General features: G+C 65.9%; 1 protein-coding gene across 3 annotated transcripts; it reads right to left on the minus strand.

Moving 5' to 3' along the window:
• Positions 1–741: 741 nt before the first annotated feature.
• DGAT1 (diacylglycerol O-acyltransferase 1) lies at positions 742–10,405 on the minus strand. 3 transcript variants are annotated; one of them, XM_082432960.1, is made up of 17 exons: positions 10,116–10,404; positions 5,801–5,888; positions 3,582–3,622; positions 3,404–3,489; positions 3,269–3,321; positions 2,930–3,035; positions 2,671–2,784; positions 2,493–2,567; positions 2,305–2,408; positions 2,179–2,217; positions 2,022–2,063; positions 1,903–1,947; positions 1,711–1,823; positions 1,560–1,625; positions 1,383–1,470; positions 1,238–1,300; positions 742–1,145 (listed from the first exon to the last, which is right to left on the minus strand). In XM_082432960.1, the coding sequence occupies exons 1-17, from the start codon at positions 10,307–10,309 to the stop codon at positions 990–992; spliced, it is 1,473 nt and encodes a 490-aa protein (XP_082289086.1). In that variant the 5' UTR covers positions 10,310–10,404; the 3' UTR covers positions 742–989. The 3 variants fall into 3 exon arrangements, with proteins under 3 accessions (XP_082289086.1, XP_082289088.1, XP_082289087.1); XM_082432962.1 differs by lacking the exon at positions 2,671–2,784 and having other exon boundaries at positions 10,116–10,405; XM_082432961.1 differs by lacking the exon at positions 1,238–1,300 and having other exon boundaries at positions 10,116–10,405.
• Positions 10,406–13,683: the final 3,278 nt, after the last annotated feature.

Genomic DNA, 13,683 nt, shown 5'->3' on the forward strand with positions numbered 1-13,683 from the left:
GCTGTACGTCAGGGCACACCTGGCCCGGCACAGCCTCGGGGTTCCACCAGAGGTGGGAACAGGAGCCCGGGGTGCCCCCACCTCCCTGGCAAGCTCTGAGCGGCAAGCTCTGGGAGCAAGGTATCCCGAGGGCCACACTCAGGATGTATCAAGTGGACCATCCAGCCCAGTCAGTGCCAGGAAAACAGGGCAGGGCTGGGAAGGGGCCACGGAGGCCTCCAGCCAGCAGTATCAGGGGGGCACTGAGAGGGAGGCTCTGCATGAGGGTTGGGTCAGGCCACCTGCCTCATCCCAGAGGTCCAGGGCCCACCCCAGGTGGGCACCCCAGCACATGGCTGCCCCTCCCCAGCGGCCTGTGGACTCGGCCTTTGTGTCCTCCGCAGCCTTGCCTTGGGGTCTGTTTGTTGGCCCCTCGAGTCAGTCCTGATTCTCGACCCTCTCGGCCTCGGGCCCCACCCCAAGCTGAAGTCCACTTCTGGGCAGCCCTCAGGCACACGGGGCCTGGGAGTTCTGAGGCCCCACCTTGCAGAACAAGAAGTCTTGGGAGGCAGGGAGGTTGCCTCCTACACCACGGCCCGCCCCGCCCCCCAGCCCAGCCACAGCCGGGCAGCTGCTCCAGGCCCTGGGACGCCGAGGGGACCCAGATCTCCCTCCCACGGTCCAGCCCAAGGGAGGCCGCCCCCGCGGGACTCGGACGGCCACCACCTCCCAGCAGCCCCGCGCCCTGGAGGCTGAGGGAGCTCACTGTGGACAGCACTTTATTGACACATTCAGACCCCTGGGCGGGATCGGCACAGCTCCCGCAGTGCTGGCACCTCCCACGGGCCCAGTCTGCCATCCCTGAGGGGGCAGGAGGGTGCCCCATAGGGGCAGAGAGGCAGCAGCGACCAGCCAGGCCTCTCCCCAGCACACGGGTCGGGGGCCGGCTCCAGCCGCGGGCAGTGAGGCAAGGCAGGCAGCCGCAGCAAGGAGGGCGGGCCTGGAGCGGCTCAGGCCCCGGCCGTCGGGGCCTCGTGGTTGAGCACGTAGTAGTCGTGGACGTACATGAGCACCGCCACAGGCTGCCCGATGATGAGCGTCAGCCACACGGCCGCGTTCCCGTAGTTGCCACGGAAGAAGCGGCCCACGATCCAGGCCAGGGGGATCTGGGGACACGGGCGGGGCCCGCTTAGCAGGCCTCAGCGGCCCGGGGCTGGCTCCCGGGCGCGGGGGGTGCCAGGCCACGCGGGGTGCTCACCTGAGCCATCATGCCCGAGAAGGCCCAGAGGCGGAACATGCGCAGGGGGACGCTCACCAGGTACTGGGTGGGGGAGAGGGGCGTCAGCTGGCCCCTTGGCAACCCCCGCCCGAGGTGGGACAGGACGCACCCACAGGGCACTGACCTCGTGGAAGAAGGCCGAAGCCAGGAACACCCCCATCCTGGCTGCCCACTTGCTGCTGCCTCTCCGGAGCATGGGCTTGTAGAAGTGTCTGCAGAAGGAAGCGGCCGTGGGGCGGGCGCCCGGGCCACGTGCCGGCCGCCCGTCCGCCCGCCCGCCGGCTGCAGCACCCACACCCACCTTAGGCACCACTTGTGTACGGGGATGTTCCAGTTCTGCCAAAAGTAGGTGACGGACTCAGAGTTCCTGGGGGTCGGGAGACGGCGGGTGACCGGGCTGCGCCACGGCCCTCCCCCCCCCAGCCCCCGGCCCCACACCCAAGGCCACCCACCACCAGTCCCGATAGAACTCGCGGTCTCCGAAGTGCATGAGCTCGGCCACGGCGTTCAGGCAGGAGTGGAACAGCCAGTAGAAGAAGATGAGCCAGATGAGGTGGTTGGGGACCTGCGGGGAGGCGTGTGCCAGGTTCCAGACCACCACCACCACCACCCCCCCACGTGCCCCCACCCACCAGGCTGCTCACCGCCAGCTTCAGGAGGCGCTCGATGATGCGCGAGTAGTCCATGTCCTGCAGAGACAGGGTGCAGCTGGCTCCCTCCGTCCCGCCCTCAGACCCCACCCCGCCAGGGCCTGCCTGCTCACCTTGAAGGGCTTCATGGAGTTCTGGATGGTGGGGACCATCCACTGCAAAGAGGGCAGGGCGTCAGCTCCCCGGCCGCCCGAGCTACCCTCCTCCAGCAACTCCCCCCACCCCCGCCCCCGCCCCCGCCCAGCACAGCCCCCAGCCCAGCCCGCGTACCTGCTGAATCAGCCCCACCATGAGCTGCGTGAGGAACAGCTGGAGGAGGAAGCAGAGAACAGCGGGCTGAGCCCCCCAGTGCCCGGTGGCCCCCCAGCCCGCGAGGCCCCCAGCCTCCAGCCTCACCATCTCAAGGAGCCGCCGCAGCAGGAAACGCTTTCGGATGCGGGCGGAGCGGGGGAAGTTGAGCTCGTAACACAGGGTGGGGGCAAAAAGGAAGTAGTACAAATCTGCAACGGGAGGGTGGGGCTAGCAGGCCGAGGAGGCCCCGCCCCCAGCAGCCCCCCTCCCCCAGGCCCCGGCAGGGTTCTCACCACGGTAGGTCAGGTTGTCAGGGTAGCTCACGGTGCACTGGGCAGCTCCCCCGTTGGCCTTCTTAACCGCAGCAGCTACGAGCAAGTGGCAGGGCGGGGTGAGGCTGCGATGCTGCCCGGGTCCAGCCCCACAGTAGGTGGCAGCCCCGGGTGGCCCCAGCCCCAGGCAGCCCCTCACCAGCCTTGGCCTTGGCCCTAGCCCCGCGCTCTCGGCACCACAGGTTGACATCCCGGTAGGAGCACAGCTTGAGGAAGAGGATGGTGTACACCATCAGAGCCAGCACGGAGCCCACTGCAGGAGAGGCAAGCTCAGGCCATGCGCCTCCCACACTGCCCACAGGAGAGCCACGGCCACAGGGGCAGCCCCTGTGGCTCGCCTAGGTCTCTCCCACGGGCCCCAGAGACAGGTTGGGACGGGGGTGAGACGGGTGGCCCACCTGGAGTGATGGACGCAAGCAGGAGGGCCACAGCCGCCGGGAAGCAGAGAATGGTGGCCAAGTTGCCCGCGTGCAGCAGCAGCCCCGCCTGCTCCGTCAGGGCGCCCTGGGGTGGGTGGGGGAGCACACCGCTCAGCCGGGGGCCCCCACTCCCCGGCCAGAGGGTCTCCCTAGGGCATGGCCGCCAGGCCCCGAGGCGCAGCCCCTCCCGGGAAAGCCGCACACAGCCCCACACCCGGAATGAAACACAGTGGGACGGGCTGCTGGCCCGCCCTAAGTTCGGCTGGTGAGGAGCAGACCTCCGGGCAGGGCGAGGGTGGGCGTGAGGGCGCTGCTTACCACAGCCAGGCGCTTCTCCACCTGGAACGCAGCCACAGCAAAGACGTTGGCCACTGAGGACAGAAGCGCCACAGGGCAGGTTCAGGCCCGGGTCAGCCCTGTCCCCACCCGAGGCCTCCTGGGCACTCAGCTCACCAATAACCAGGCACAGAGCGGGCCAGCTGTAGGGATCCTTCAGAAACAGAGACACCACCTGGATGGGATCCACCAGGATGCCGTACCTGCGGATGGGCAGGTGGGGGATGAGGGTCTGAGTGGGTGAGGGGCGGGGCCTGAGCTGGCAGTGGGTGGGGCAGGGCCAGGGCCCACTCACTTGATGAGGTTCTCTAAAAATAACCGTGCATTGCTCAAGATCTGCAAGAAAGAAAGAGGGACACAACCCTGTCATCTCTGGCCCCAGAGCAGCCACCCCAGCTCCTCCCGGCACCCGCAGGTCCGAGCAGCGGCCTCCGTCCTGCAGGCCCAGCCCTGTCTGACCTCACGCCAAGCTCCGAGACTCGCAACCCACCCCGCGGGCACCAGTGCAGGGACGGGAAGCCCCTCGGCGCTGCCCCCGGCACGCCAGTGAGAAGGAGCCGACCCCGACACCAGGCACTTCCCAGATGCCTGTGTCTTCGGCAGCAGAAAGAGACCCGCGCCGTCCAGCAGCCCGCCTCCATCCCACTGAGCTGGTGAGGGCCCCGAGGCCACAGCAACAGTCCCAAAGTCCAAGCCTGCCAGACGGAGCTGCCACCCACGCCCAGGGCACCGCCCTGCCAGTCAGGCCAGTCCTCGCAGCGCCGGGCCGTGTGGCAGGCGCTGCACCGGGAGCGCCCACGCCCTGTGTGGGGTGGTGGGAAGAAGCAGGCCAGAGCGCTGAGGGGCCGGGGAAAGCTGGGCCTGGAGCGCCACACTGTAACTCACGCCCCTGCCCGCCTCGGCCGTTCCTGCAGCACCAGCAGCCGAGGATGGAGCCCCCGTCACGACAAGCTCTTGCCTTTAGCCGGTGGCTGGGTGCCTGGCCTTCCTCTGCAGGCACAGGGACCTCCCGCCCCAGCCCACAAGGCACAGGCCCCAGGCAGGGTACGGAAGGTTCTGCAGAAAAGTGATGCTTCTCCAGGGGACACTGGTGGGGTCCCTTACCTGGCAAGTTTCACGAGGAGGTGACAAGCTCAGAGATGCAGGGGCCACCTGCCACACCCTCTCCCAGTCAAACGCCTGACCGGCCAGCTTACCAGGACACACGCGGTCCTACAATGTCACCCCACCTGGAGGTGGCCTGTCCTGAGAGCTCACAGCAGGCGAGAGCTGGAGCTGCAAATGGGCAGCACCCACCTGGAGGCCCAGGCTGCAGAGGGAACGCAGCTCGGGATGCGCGTCTCCTACGGGGGGGTGTGGCAGAGGTACCAGAAGCAGGGGGAAGGCTTTGGGGTGGCACCAAAGGGCCAGGCAGGCCCAGGGGCTGCAGGAGAGCAGACAGTGCCGCCCAGGCAGCTGAGGGCCTGCCCCGCACGACCCCCTCTTCACAAACCCAGCCTCGGCCAGCAATGGCCTCCAGAGACCAGGAACACGTCATCTCCTGGGTCTGGGCTGGCCTACGGCCCGCTCTCGCCTTGCCCAGCCAGCTTCTCACCCACCAGGCTGCATGGCACCCCACAGCTCCCCAGGGAGCCTCCTGGGGCCACAGACAGGGAAGGTGTGGGAGCCCCTTGTACACGGGCAGCCGCGGGAGCCACACCCAAGACAGGCAGACACGTTGGGTGGAGGGTCAAGGGCGTTGCGCCACATGGCCCTGAGTGGCGGGGGCAGGGCCCAGAGAGGCCCCTGCCCCCTGCCCCGCCTGAAGGCTTCGTCCTGGAGCTCTGGACTCCAGCTGCTTGTGGGCCAGAGCTGCTGGCCCAGCCCCACCAAGTGCCGGGGGAGCGGGGCCCCTGAAGCAGCGGCCTCGACCAGGCCGCAGCGCGAGGCAGCCGCAGGGCTCCCTGCACTCACCCTCCTGAGACTGGGGGAGGGGGCCAGCGGCCCGCAGAGCTGGGGCCCGCGGCTGCAGAGCTGAGCCAAGGAACCATATTCTCACCCCTGCTCCCCCAAGTCCGGGCCTGCCTGGGGGCTCCACGCCCACGAGGGCCATTTGGAACAGAAGAGGAAACTCTTCACGGACCCCCAAGACCACTCACACGTGCTGCCAGGAGGCCCTGCACCCACAGCGCCCCTTCCACAGCCCCAAGGCCCACCAGCCCATCAGCCTGTCTACTCCTTCCTGCCCCCACGCCAAGCCAGAGAAGCCCCTCAGGAGACCCCAGTGCCCCTCGGGCACAGCCCACGGCACAAAGGCTCCCACGCTAGACCTGCAGGCGTCTCCTGGGATTCAACAGGGACAAGGGTTGAGTGTGTGCCCTCTGGGAGCCCAGTATACAGCCGCTGCAGGGACCACCACCGCGATCCCTCTCCACTCAGCCCAGCCACAAAAGCTCTGGCCACCCGCCCCAGGGGGCAGAGCCCGTGCCCCACCTGGTCACAGCGACACCTGCTCCAAGACGCCACCCTACTTACCAGCATCACCACACACCAATTCAGGATGCCACGGTAGTTGTTGAAGCCACTGTCGGAGCTGAACAGAGAATCCTGCAGGCGGTGGCACCTGGAAAGCAGGAGTGGGCACCCGCAGAGCCCCAGGCAGTGAGAACCTCAGGCAAGGCCAAAAGCAGGCCCACGCCTCCCAGCCCTGGCAGACACCTGGGAACCTGGCCGCGCCCAGCCCCTCACTCTGGGCAGCTCACACCCATCTGCCCACACATCCTACTCCCCATGTATCACCAGAGAGGGGCCAGGCCATGCCAAGCTCTCAGGAACACCCAGAGGCCTGACGCTGCACGCTGCAGGTGGGCGGGGGCACGCCCCAGACAGGAGCTGGCTACGCGGGGCCGGAGTCCCCCAGGCTGGGAGCCCACCTCCCTCCGCAGATGCCTCTGGCTGCCGCCACACTCGCTGGCTAAGGAGTGGTAATGGGCCCACAGGAAGAGTCCACCCCAGGGGTCCGGGGGCCCATCCGGCAATGCTGGACAGATGATGGGGGGGGAGTGAATCTGCCTTTGCAGTCGGCCCAGCCCACCACCCAGTGAGCCAAGGGCCCCACTCCAACCGCCTCCTCCCTCCATTTGGCCCACACAGGTCCCAGCGGGCACCGGCACCCAGGCGCTGGGTGCCTGATGGCAGGGAGGTCTACAGTAGAATCCAGCAGAGGCACTTTCGGTGCCCCCCGCCCATGAGCTCTCGCACCCAGTGCTAGGGTTGGGGGACACAGACGCAGAGCCTCACGTCCCTGCCTGATCCTCAGGGCGAGGCAGAGGTGGAGCGGCCACAGCATGGCGGGGCAAGGCTCAGCCCTGGTGCCGGTCCTTGGCTGCAGCCCCGCCTCACCCCAAGTGCCCTGCCACCAGGAGGCCTTCCACGGCGTTGAGCAAGGCCTCCGGTTTTGTAAGAGGAGAAGCCAGGGCCTCCCCTTCCCTCCCCTGGACACAGCTCCACCTCAAGAGGCAGCTGGGGCACAGGAGAAGAGAGGGCCTCCGGGGGTGGCCCTGCCTCTGTGGCAGGCCTGGCTATGGCCGGGGTCAGCACTCAGACGGCCGCACCCAGGAGATGAAGGGCCAGGGAGGACAAGACGCCAATCAGCATCTTCAGCCAGGGCAGTGCTGACAGTCTGACCTCTGCCTTCCCAGGCCGAGGTCTGCCCACACCTGGCCCACCCACCTCTCCCAGTCACAGACCTGGCCTCCTTGCACCTGCCCTCCAGCGCCATGCCGGACCGCGCGCAGTGGGGCTGTGCGCTCCACCCCAGGCCCTCTTCTTCCTGAGTTTCTGTACCTGCCTTTCGGAGAGGCAAGCAGAGCTCCAAGGCCCAGCTCCCCAGAGAGGACAGTCTCTGGGCCTCTCCACTGGATGGGCTTGCCCAGAACCCTCCCCCAAATTCAAGCCCATTTGCTTTTACTGGAATCGTCCCAAAGCCACCTCATGCCACAACCTGCCAACCGCCATCTGCATGTCCACGCCCGGCTCGACACGCCCAGGGGACTGTTTCACAACAGCGTGACCCCTGCCCGCTTTGGGCCACTGAGAAGACCACACTGACTTTATTTGCAGCAATCTCTAAGATGAAAATGGGGGTGGGGGAAGGGCAGCGTTTTCCAAACCTGACAGCAAATAACATTATAAAAGCTCTTCCAGATTCCTCCTGTCAGGTTCCTAGGCCTTCCCCAAGCCACCCACACCCGCCCCTCAGGTCCCTCCACCAGCCTTCTGACCATCCCCAACCCAGGCAGCTCCCTGCCCCGAGGTCGGAGGGCCCAACCCAGGGAAGGAAGCCCACCACCCACCAATCCCCCCAGAAGTCCAGCCTTGCCGATGCAGTCAGCTGCAGTGGACCAGAGGGCACCAGGCATGGTTGGCATGGACGCGGGGCCTGGCCGCCTTGCCCAGAGCTCTGTCACCCTCTCCCCTACTGCAGGCGCTGCCCACACCTCTGTGCCCTCCAGCAGCCCGCCCACCTGCTCCCAAGTCCCACCCAGCCAGCAGGGCCATTCTAACTCATCACAGGTACCACCTCTTTCACCACCTCACACCAGCACTGGAAGGCGGGCACACGGGGAAACTGAGGCTCACCGAGGTTCAAAGCTTGCCCAGAGGCACAGCCCCAAGTGCGGACCACACATGCAGGACCACATGGTCCAGCTCCCGGGCCAGTTAGAACAAGGAGGGGGCAGGGTGCCAACTCGCCTCCCAGCTGCCACCCCCTTGGCGCTTCCTCCAGTTGGGTGGGCAGTTGGGTGGGCTCCCCGTGTCCTCAGTCCCTGCTAGAGAGGGAGAAACAGAGGACACCTCAGAGACAAGCCCCTGGGAGAGCCCCACGACAAGAAGGCGCTGCCTGGAGGGCCCAGGAACCAAGGGCTGGAGGGCGCACAGGGCAGTGCGGTGCCCCTGAAAGGAAGGAGCCGAGAGGCAGGGCACAAGGGGCGGCCCTCCCTCCTTCCGGCCCCACCCAGAGCCTGACCGGGCCTGCCAGGCCAAGGTGAGCAGGAAGTGTCGGGAGGGGAGGGAGGAAGAAGGGGGCGGAACAAGCAGGGAGGAGAGGCGGCAGGTGAGAGGAAGATGACGGGGAGGAAGGGCGGCAGAGGCCAGACGCCAAGAGGGCAGACACAGCAAGGCCTGGTTCTGCCCCAGGAGACCCCAAACCCTGCGGCGTCTGGCATGAGGGACAAGCACACGTAGCCTGCGTGTCCTGTGGATCAGAGGGGACTGCTGTGGCCCATCCCTGCCACCGGCTCCTCTTCCCAAGGGTCCAGACCTCGAGGGTGGCGAGTCAGCGCTGCTGCTCACTCAGCCCAGCGAGCGGGAGTGCAGGAGAGGCTGCTGGCCACCTGGCCTGTGTGGAGCAGGAAAGCGACTGCCCACCCAGGGTGACCGCTTGGCCCGAAGCTGGCACCCCCCCATCTCATACAAAATGACCCCGAATCCCACCCCCTCCAGAGGCAGATCGAGCCAGCCACGCCCCGGCCTCCCGGAGAGGGCAACGTGGGGAGTTAGCAGAGGGGACTCCAGGACACTCCTATCCTTCGCATCCTCCCTCAGTCCCACCTCAGGCCCACAGAAAGCCAGCACCCCCCAGTAGAGCCGCCCTCCTCCCCCACGGTGCCATCATGAACTCTGCGCCAGACCTTTGCTCACAACGCTCAGTGCTGAGATTATCTTATCTCCCAGGTGAACTGCGCGCACCCCAAGGGCAAGGACAGTGCCTGCGCCGCAGCTGCCCCTGCCCATCCCCTCCCCACAGTACCCAGTGAAGAAAGCCTCGGTTCTTCTTTAATGAGAGAGCAAATCCTTGCCAACCCACTGACAGGTTGCCCACTTCCTCCTTGATAATCTCTAGCTCTGGAGCTGCTTCCAAAGCCAGCGTCCCTGAGGGCCCCTTGGCCAGGATGAAGGCTACGGTGGGCGGAGGGGGCACAGCTGCAGGACTTAGCCAGTGCCCAGGTGGGCCAGGTCCTCCCCATCAGCCACAGCTTGCTCCCCACCCCCTTCCCATCAGTCCTTCAGCTAAGCAGGGAGACCACCTGTGGGTGTGCCCACTTCAAACCCCTCTCTTGTACCCCAGCCAGGGGTGAGAGTCCCAATACAGGACCCGTCTCTGACCCTAGAGCAGGCATTTGTGCTGGTAATATAAGCAGGACCCCAGGCCAGTCAATCACTGGGTAAAGGATGAGAGACCTTTGTGAAGACCATTCTTGGGAGGGTCTGCAAGGGATGAGAAATCCTCTCGCACTGCCCCCTGCCCCTTTCCTCAGGCAGTCCCAAGCTCCTGCTGGCCCACTCCCCAGCCAGCCCACCCTCCTCTGGGAGCCTTATCTACCCACAAGGCACCCCTCATAGCCCTCAGGAGGGACCCCCTTCATCACACACCGCCAGACGCCATCCATCTCCTTCCAGGAAGAGAACAGTATGGGTGGCTGGAACCAGCCCACCTAGGGCTCCAGGCTCTGGGCTCACCCTGGGAAAGAGCCTCAGGACCCATCTAAAGATGTGCAGAGGGAGGGGCGTCTGGAAGCTGGGCCGCTGCCGGCTCCCCTCGGCGCCCCCAACTGTGTGACCTTGTCAGGCGACCCTCCACCCCTAACCTCCCCCTAAGTTTCCCCGCCGAGGCCCAAGGGGCACACCTATCCACGCAAAGTCCGGAAGCCAGGCTCTCGGACTCGGAGCCCAAGCGCCAGGCTCTCGAGCTCGGAATCCGAGCTGCGGCGGACACGCCTGGGGGAACAGAGAGGGTCGCGCAGGCCCCCGGTCGGGGTCAAAGGTTAGGGGTCAGGCGCACCGCTACCTCAAATCCCACTGGCCGCTGCCCACGTCGACGTCTCCGTCCTTGTCCTTCTCCGGGGCAGGCGCGTCCCCCCCGGCGCCCACGTCCCGTACCTCCTCTTCCGCCGCCGCCGCGGGCCCGCTGCCGCCCTGGCTCGAGGGCCGCGACCCCGTCCTCCGGCGCCGGGAGCCGCTCGCGCCGCTGCGGTCGCCCATGGCCTCAGCCCGCACCCTGCCGCGGCGGAGTCGTGGCCCACCGGGCTCGCAGCGCCCGAGGCCCGAGGCCCCGCCTCCGGACTCTCGGCCAGCGGCCGCCACCGCCCCCTGTCGGCCGCCGTAGCCCGCGCCGCCAATCAGCTCGCACCTGCCGGGTCCTCCCCGAGCCCGCGGCAGCGTCGCTCCCGGAGCTGCTAACTGGCCCGTGGCCGCGGCGCCCGTCCATTTGTAGTCCGCTGGCGCGCGGGGCACGCTGGGAGTTGTAGTCTCATGGCGCGAGCCGGAGCGCAGAGGCAGGCGGGCGCGCAGCCAGGGGCGGACGCTGCTCCCCAGAGGGCCTGGGCGGAAAACGCGCGGCTTCCTGGCAGCTGGAAGCCCCTCCTGACCGCTGCCTGACCCTTGTCCCGCTCTTTAAACACAGGGTTTCCTCATGCCTCAGCCCAGGCGCGGGGTGTGGGGTTGTAGGTTATTTATGAAATGCCTCGTGCGTTACTGTCAGACAGACACCTAGCGCGTTGATGCTCCGCGAGCCCTCTAGTTACTACCGTAGGCCCCCGCTTTTCCTCCGCTTAGGTTGTTCAGACAAGCACCAGGCCAAAGGATGGAGCGAGAGAAAGGCCCCAGGCCCCGCGTCCCGGGTACCTCCGCCTGGCCCACCTACTCCCAGGGCAGCACCTCTCCCCTGCAGGCCCAGGACGGGGCGGGGCAAGGGTGCTGCCCTCGCCCCCACAATGGGCACGCCCGGCCCGCCTCTCCACCCGGCCCCCTTCTGCCCTCGTCCGCAGACTTGCAGAGCTTCCCGCGTTTCGCACCCGGGCCAGGTTTGCCAGGGCGGGGGGATCCTGAAGTGCCCAATTCGCGGGGTCCCAGAGGCTTCTGTGTCATTGCACAGTCTGCAGTCATCCAGTCGTTAAATGAAGCAACTGATACACCATAACAACTGCACGGTGAGAACCGTGGGCGGGCAAGTCCGGTCCCACTTGGCTTGACCTGCATTTTGCAAAGAGCATGAAGCGTGAGCATCCTGGATTTCCGGATGCGAGGGTTCACGGGGGTCTCAGGCCTGGTTTACCCAAGAAACACCCCTAGCCGCAGAACCCACTCCATTCACTCCCCTGAGGTAAGCAAGGCTGAGAAGATCACCTCTCTGAAAGCAAATAAACCCAGAGGCTCAGCCTGAGGTCAGCCCTCCTTCCCGCCGGGCTTGCTCTGGATCCATCACCTCCACGGACAGGCACCTGGGCCCCCTGGTGACACGTTCTTCTGCCACCGGACCATTTGCGGCTGATACCAGCCTGGCATCCCTTCCTGGCAGGCTGAGGCTACCTTGCAGGTGTTTTCGAGTAGCCTGCTAAAGGGGCCACCCTCACTGGGCGCCAGAACCCCTCCCGCATGCCCACATGGCCCAGCCTCGGTGGGTCAGGACCAGCCCCGTCTCCTATCCAGTGTCCAAGAACGTTCGTCTGTTCCTAGGCAGACCTGAGCCAGGGGGAGCTAGGCCTTTCTGAGTACTGATCCCAAGGGAGGTCGGACGCAGGAGAGGGTCCTCTCGGGAGCCCTCAGCGTAGGGGTGAGCCCTGGGAGCTCTGCCCCTCCCTCCCCATGCCCTCTCCCAGGCAGCTAGTGGTAAGCTCCCCACCCACGCCCACGTGTCTCCGAGCGCCTTCTGGCCATGCCATCCTCCAATACAGAGACAAGACTAGAGGGCCGGCCCGGACTGGCACGCTGATTGGTAGAGGAGAAGATCGACGGCTCAGGCTGCCAGTAGGCCCAGAGAGGCTGAGCACAGTAGCCAACGAGGAGTGAAGGGCCGTGTTAGAAGCGGCTGCCTGTGTCCGCGTCCAGGCTCCAAGTCGTCGGCAGACAAGAAGCAGTAGGAGTGAGGGGACCAGGGTGGACTGGGGGCCGCCAGAAAGGACCGATCTGACCGGGGGCTGTGGGGGAACCAAGGGTTCCACCACCGAAATTGAGAGCAAGATCAAGGCCTCGAGCCAATGGGAAGGCATGGGCTGTGAAGGCACCAATAAGGAAGAGCCCCTGTACCAGCGGGGGGTAGGGCCTGTCTGAGGGAGGCGGAGGCCTGTGGTTGACAGTGGGTGGGACCTCTAGGAGGGAGGTGGGGCCTACACCAGCCCCGCCCACAGCCCCAGCACCTCGGGATCCTGGGTGAGGTGCGGCCCAGAGCCACAGGGGAGAGGGAAAAGGTCAAGGTAGGTGGGGTTGTTTGGGGACAAATGTGTGCATGAGGAGTTGTCGAAGAAAGCTCAGTGGGGAGTCCCCCTGCTGGTGGAAGCAACACCTGGCCCGGGGTGAGGAACCTACAGGTCTGGCCGAATAAAGGGCTGGAAGGGTTTTGGGGTTTAGAAAGGGCCTCGGGCTGACACTAGGTTGGAGGCGCCGCGGGCAGGCCAAGGAAGCCTGTGAGGGAAGACACTGGACATGGTGATCAGCAGCCTGTGCCGCCTGTTCTCTGGAATGCAAAGTTCTGTCCATAGACACCTGTGGAGACAAGGGTGGGCTCGTCCCAGGCACCGGGGAGGCAGCCTCCATCCTTCCACCCCCACTGCCCCTTAGAGTCTTGGAGAAGCAGAAACAGTCAGTCCAGACCCCGAAGCTGAGAAGCACTGGGGAGGAGTGGACCTCTAAGAGCCTTCCTCCCTGCCATTGGTGCCCACCCAGGTGTGAATCTGAGTTTAGGATGGGTGGGGTATTGGGCAGGGCTTAAGTCAAAGGCAGCCCTTGGACAAGTTGTTTCTCTCCCTGAGGCTCGGAATCTTCATATGCAAATTAGGCAATGATTCCTACCTAACCTCTACCAACACTGGGGGCTTTCCTGAGGTTGTTAAGGCTGAAAGTGCTCCCCAGAAGGGGGCGCCCACCTCCAGGTGAGCCCCACCCTGAGCAGCAGGCCCACAGGCTATGGTCTGTTGCAGGTCAGTCTCCCCTGCTGTCCATACCAGTGGAGTCTGGGTGGGCCTGTCCCCTGCCAGGGTGCAGACAGCTGCTCTGGCCCTGGGCTGACCTGGTTTGACCACATGTCTCCAAAGATGTGGGACCTCTCAGCTCATGCCTACCTACCTGGGTGCCGAGGGCATTTGCTGGGGTAGGGGTCCATGTCCCTGGGCTCTCTGAGCCCAGCACAGCCCTGCCCCTCATCTCCTCAACATGACATCCTGTCTAGAGCCCGAGGGCTGTGGGTGGCTGTGGGAACTCCTATGACCCCTGGGCACCTCCTCCCCGGAGCCAGCCTGGCCCAGCTACCTATGGAGGGCTCCTCAGTGTGGGAACATACCCCCTGAGTCTGGGAGTCAGGATGCGGACAGCAGGCTGCAGGAAGGGGTCAGACCCCACACCCTCTGCTGTCCCCATTTTCT

This window comes from Balaenoptera physalus (genome assembly GCF_965194825.1).
Source record: "Balaenoptera physalus genome assembly, chromosome: 17".
Taxonomy (NCBI): domain Eukaryota; kingdom Metazoa; phylum Chordata; class Mammalia; order Artiodactyla; family Balaenopteridae; genus Balaenoptera; species Balaenoptera physalus.

Excerpts from the sequence above, each read along its gene's own strand:
- DGAT1 (XM_082432960.1), bottom strand. The coding sequence starts at position 10,309 with ATGGGCGACCGCAGCGGCGCGAGCGGCTCCCGGCGCCGGAGGACGGGG. Across the intron at positions 2,785-2,929 it reads GCTTGCGTCCATCACTCCAG|TGGGCTCCGTGCTGGCTCTG; the intron begins GTGGGCCACCCG and ends CCTCTCCTGCAG. Across the intron at positions 1,146-1,237 it reads TCTCGGGCATGATGGCTCAG|ATCCCCCTGGCCTGGATCGT; the intron begins GTGAGCACCCCG and ends CCGTGTCCCCAG.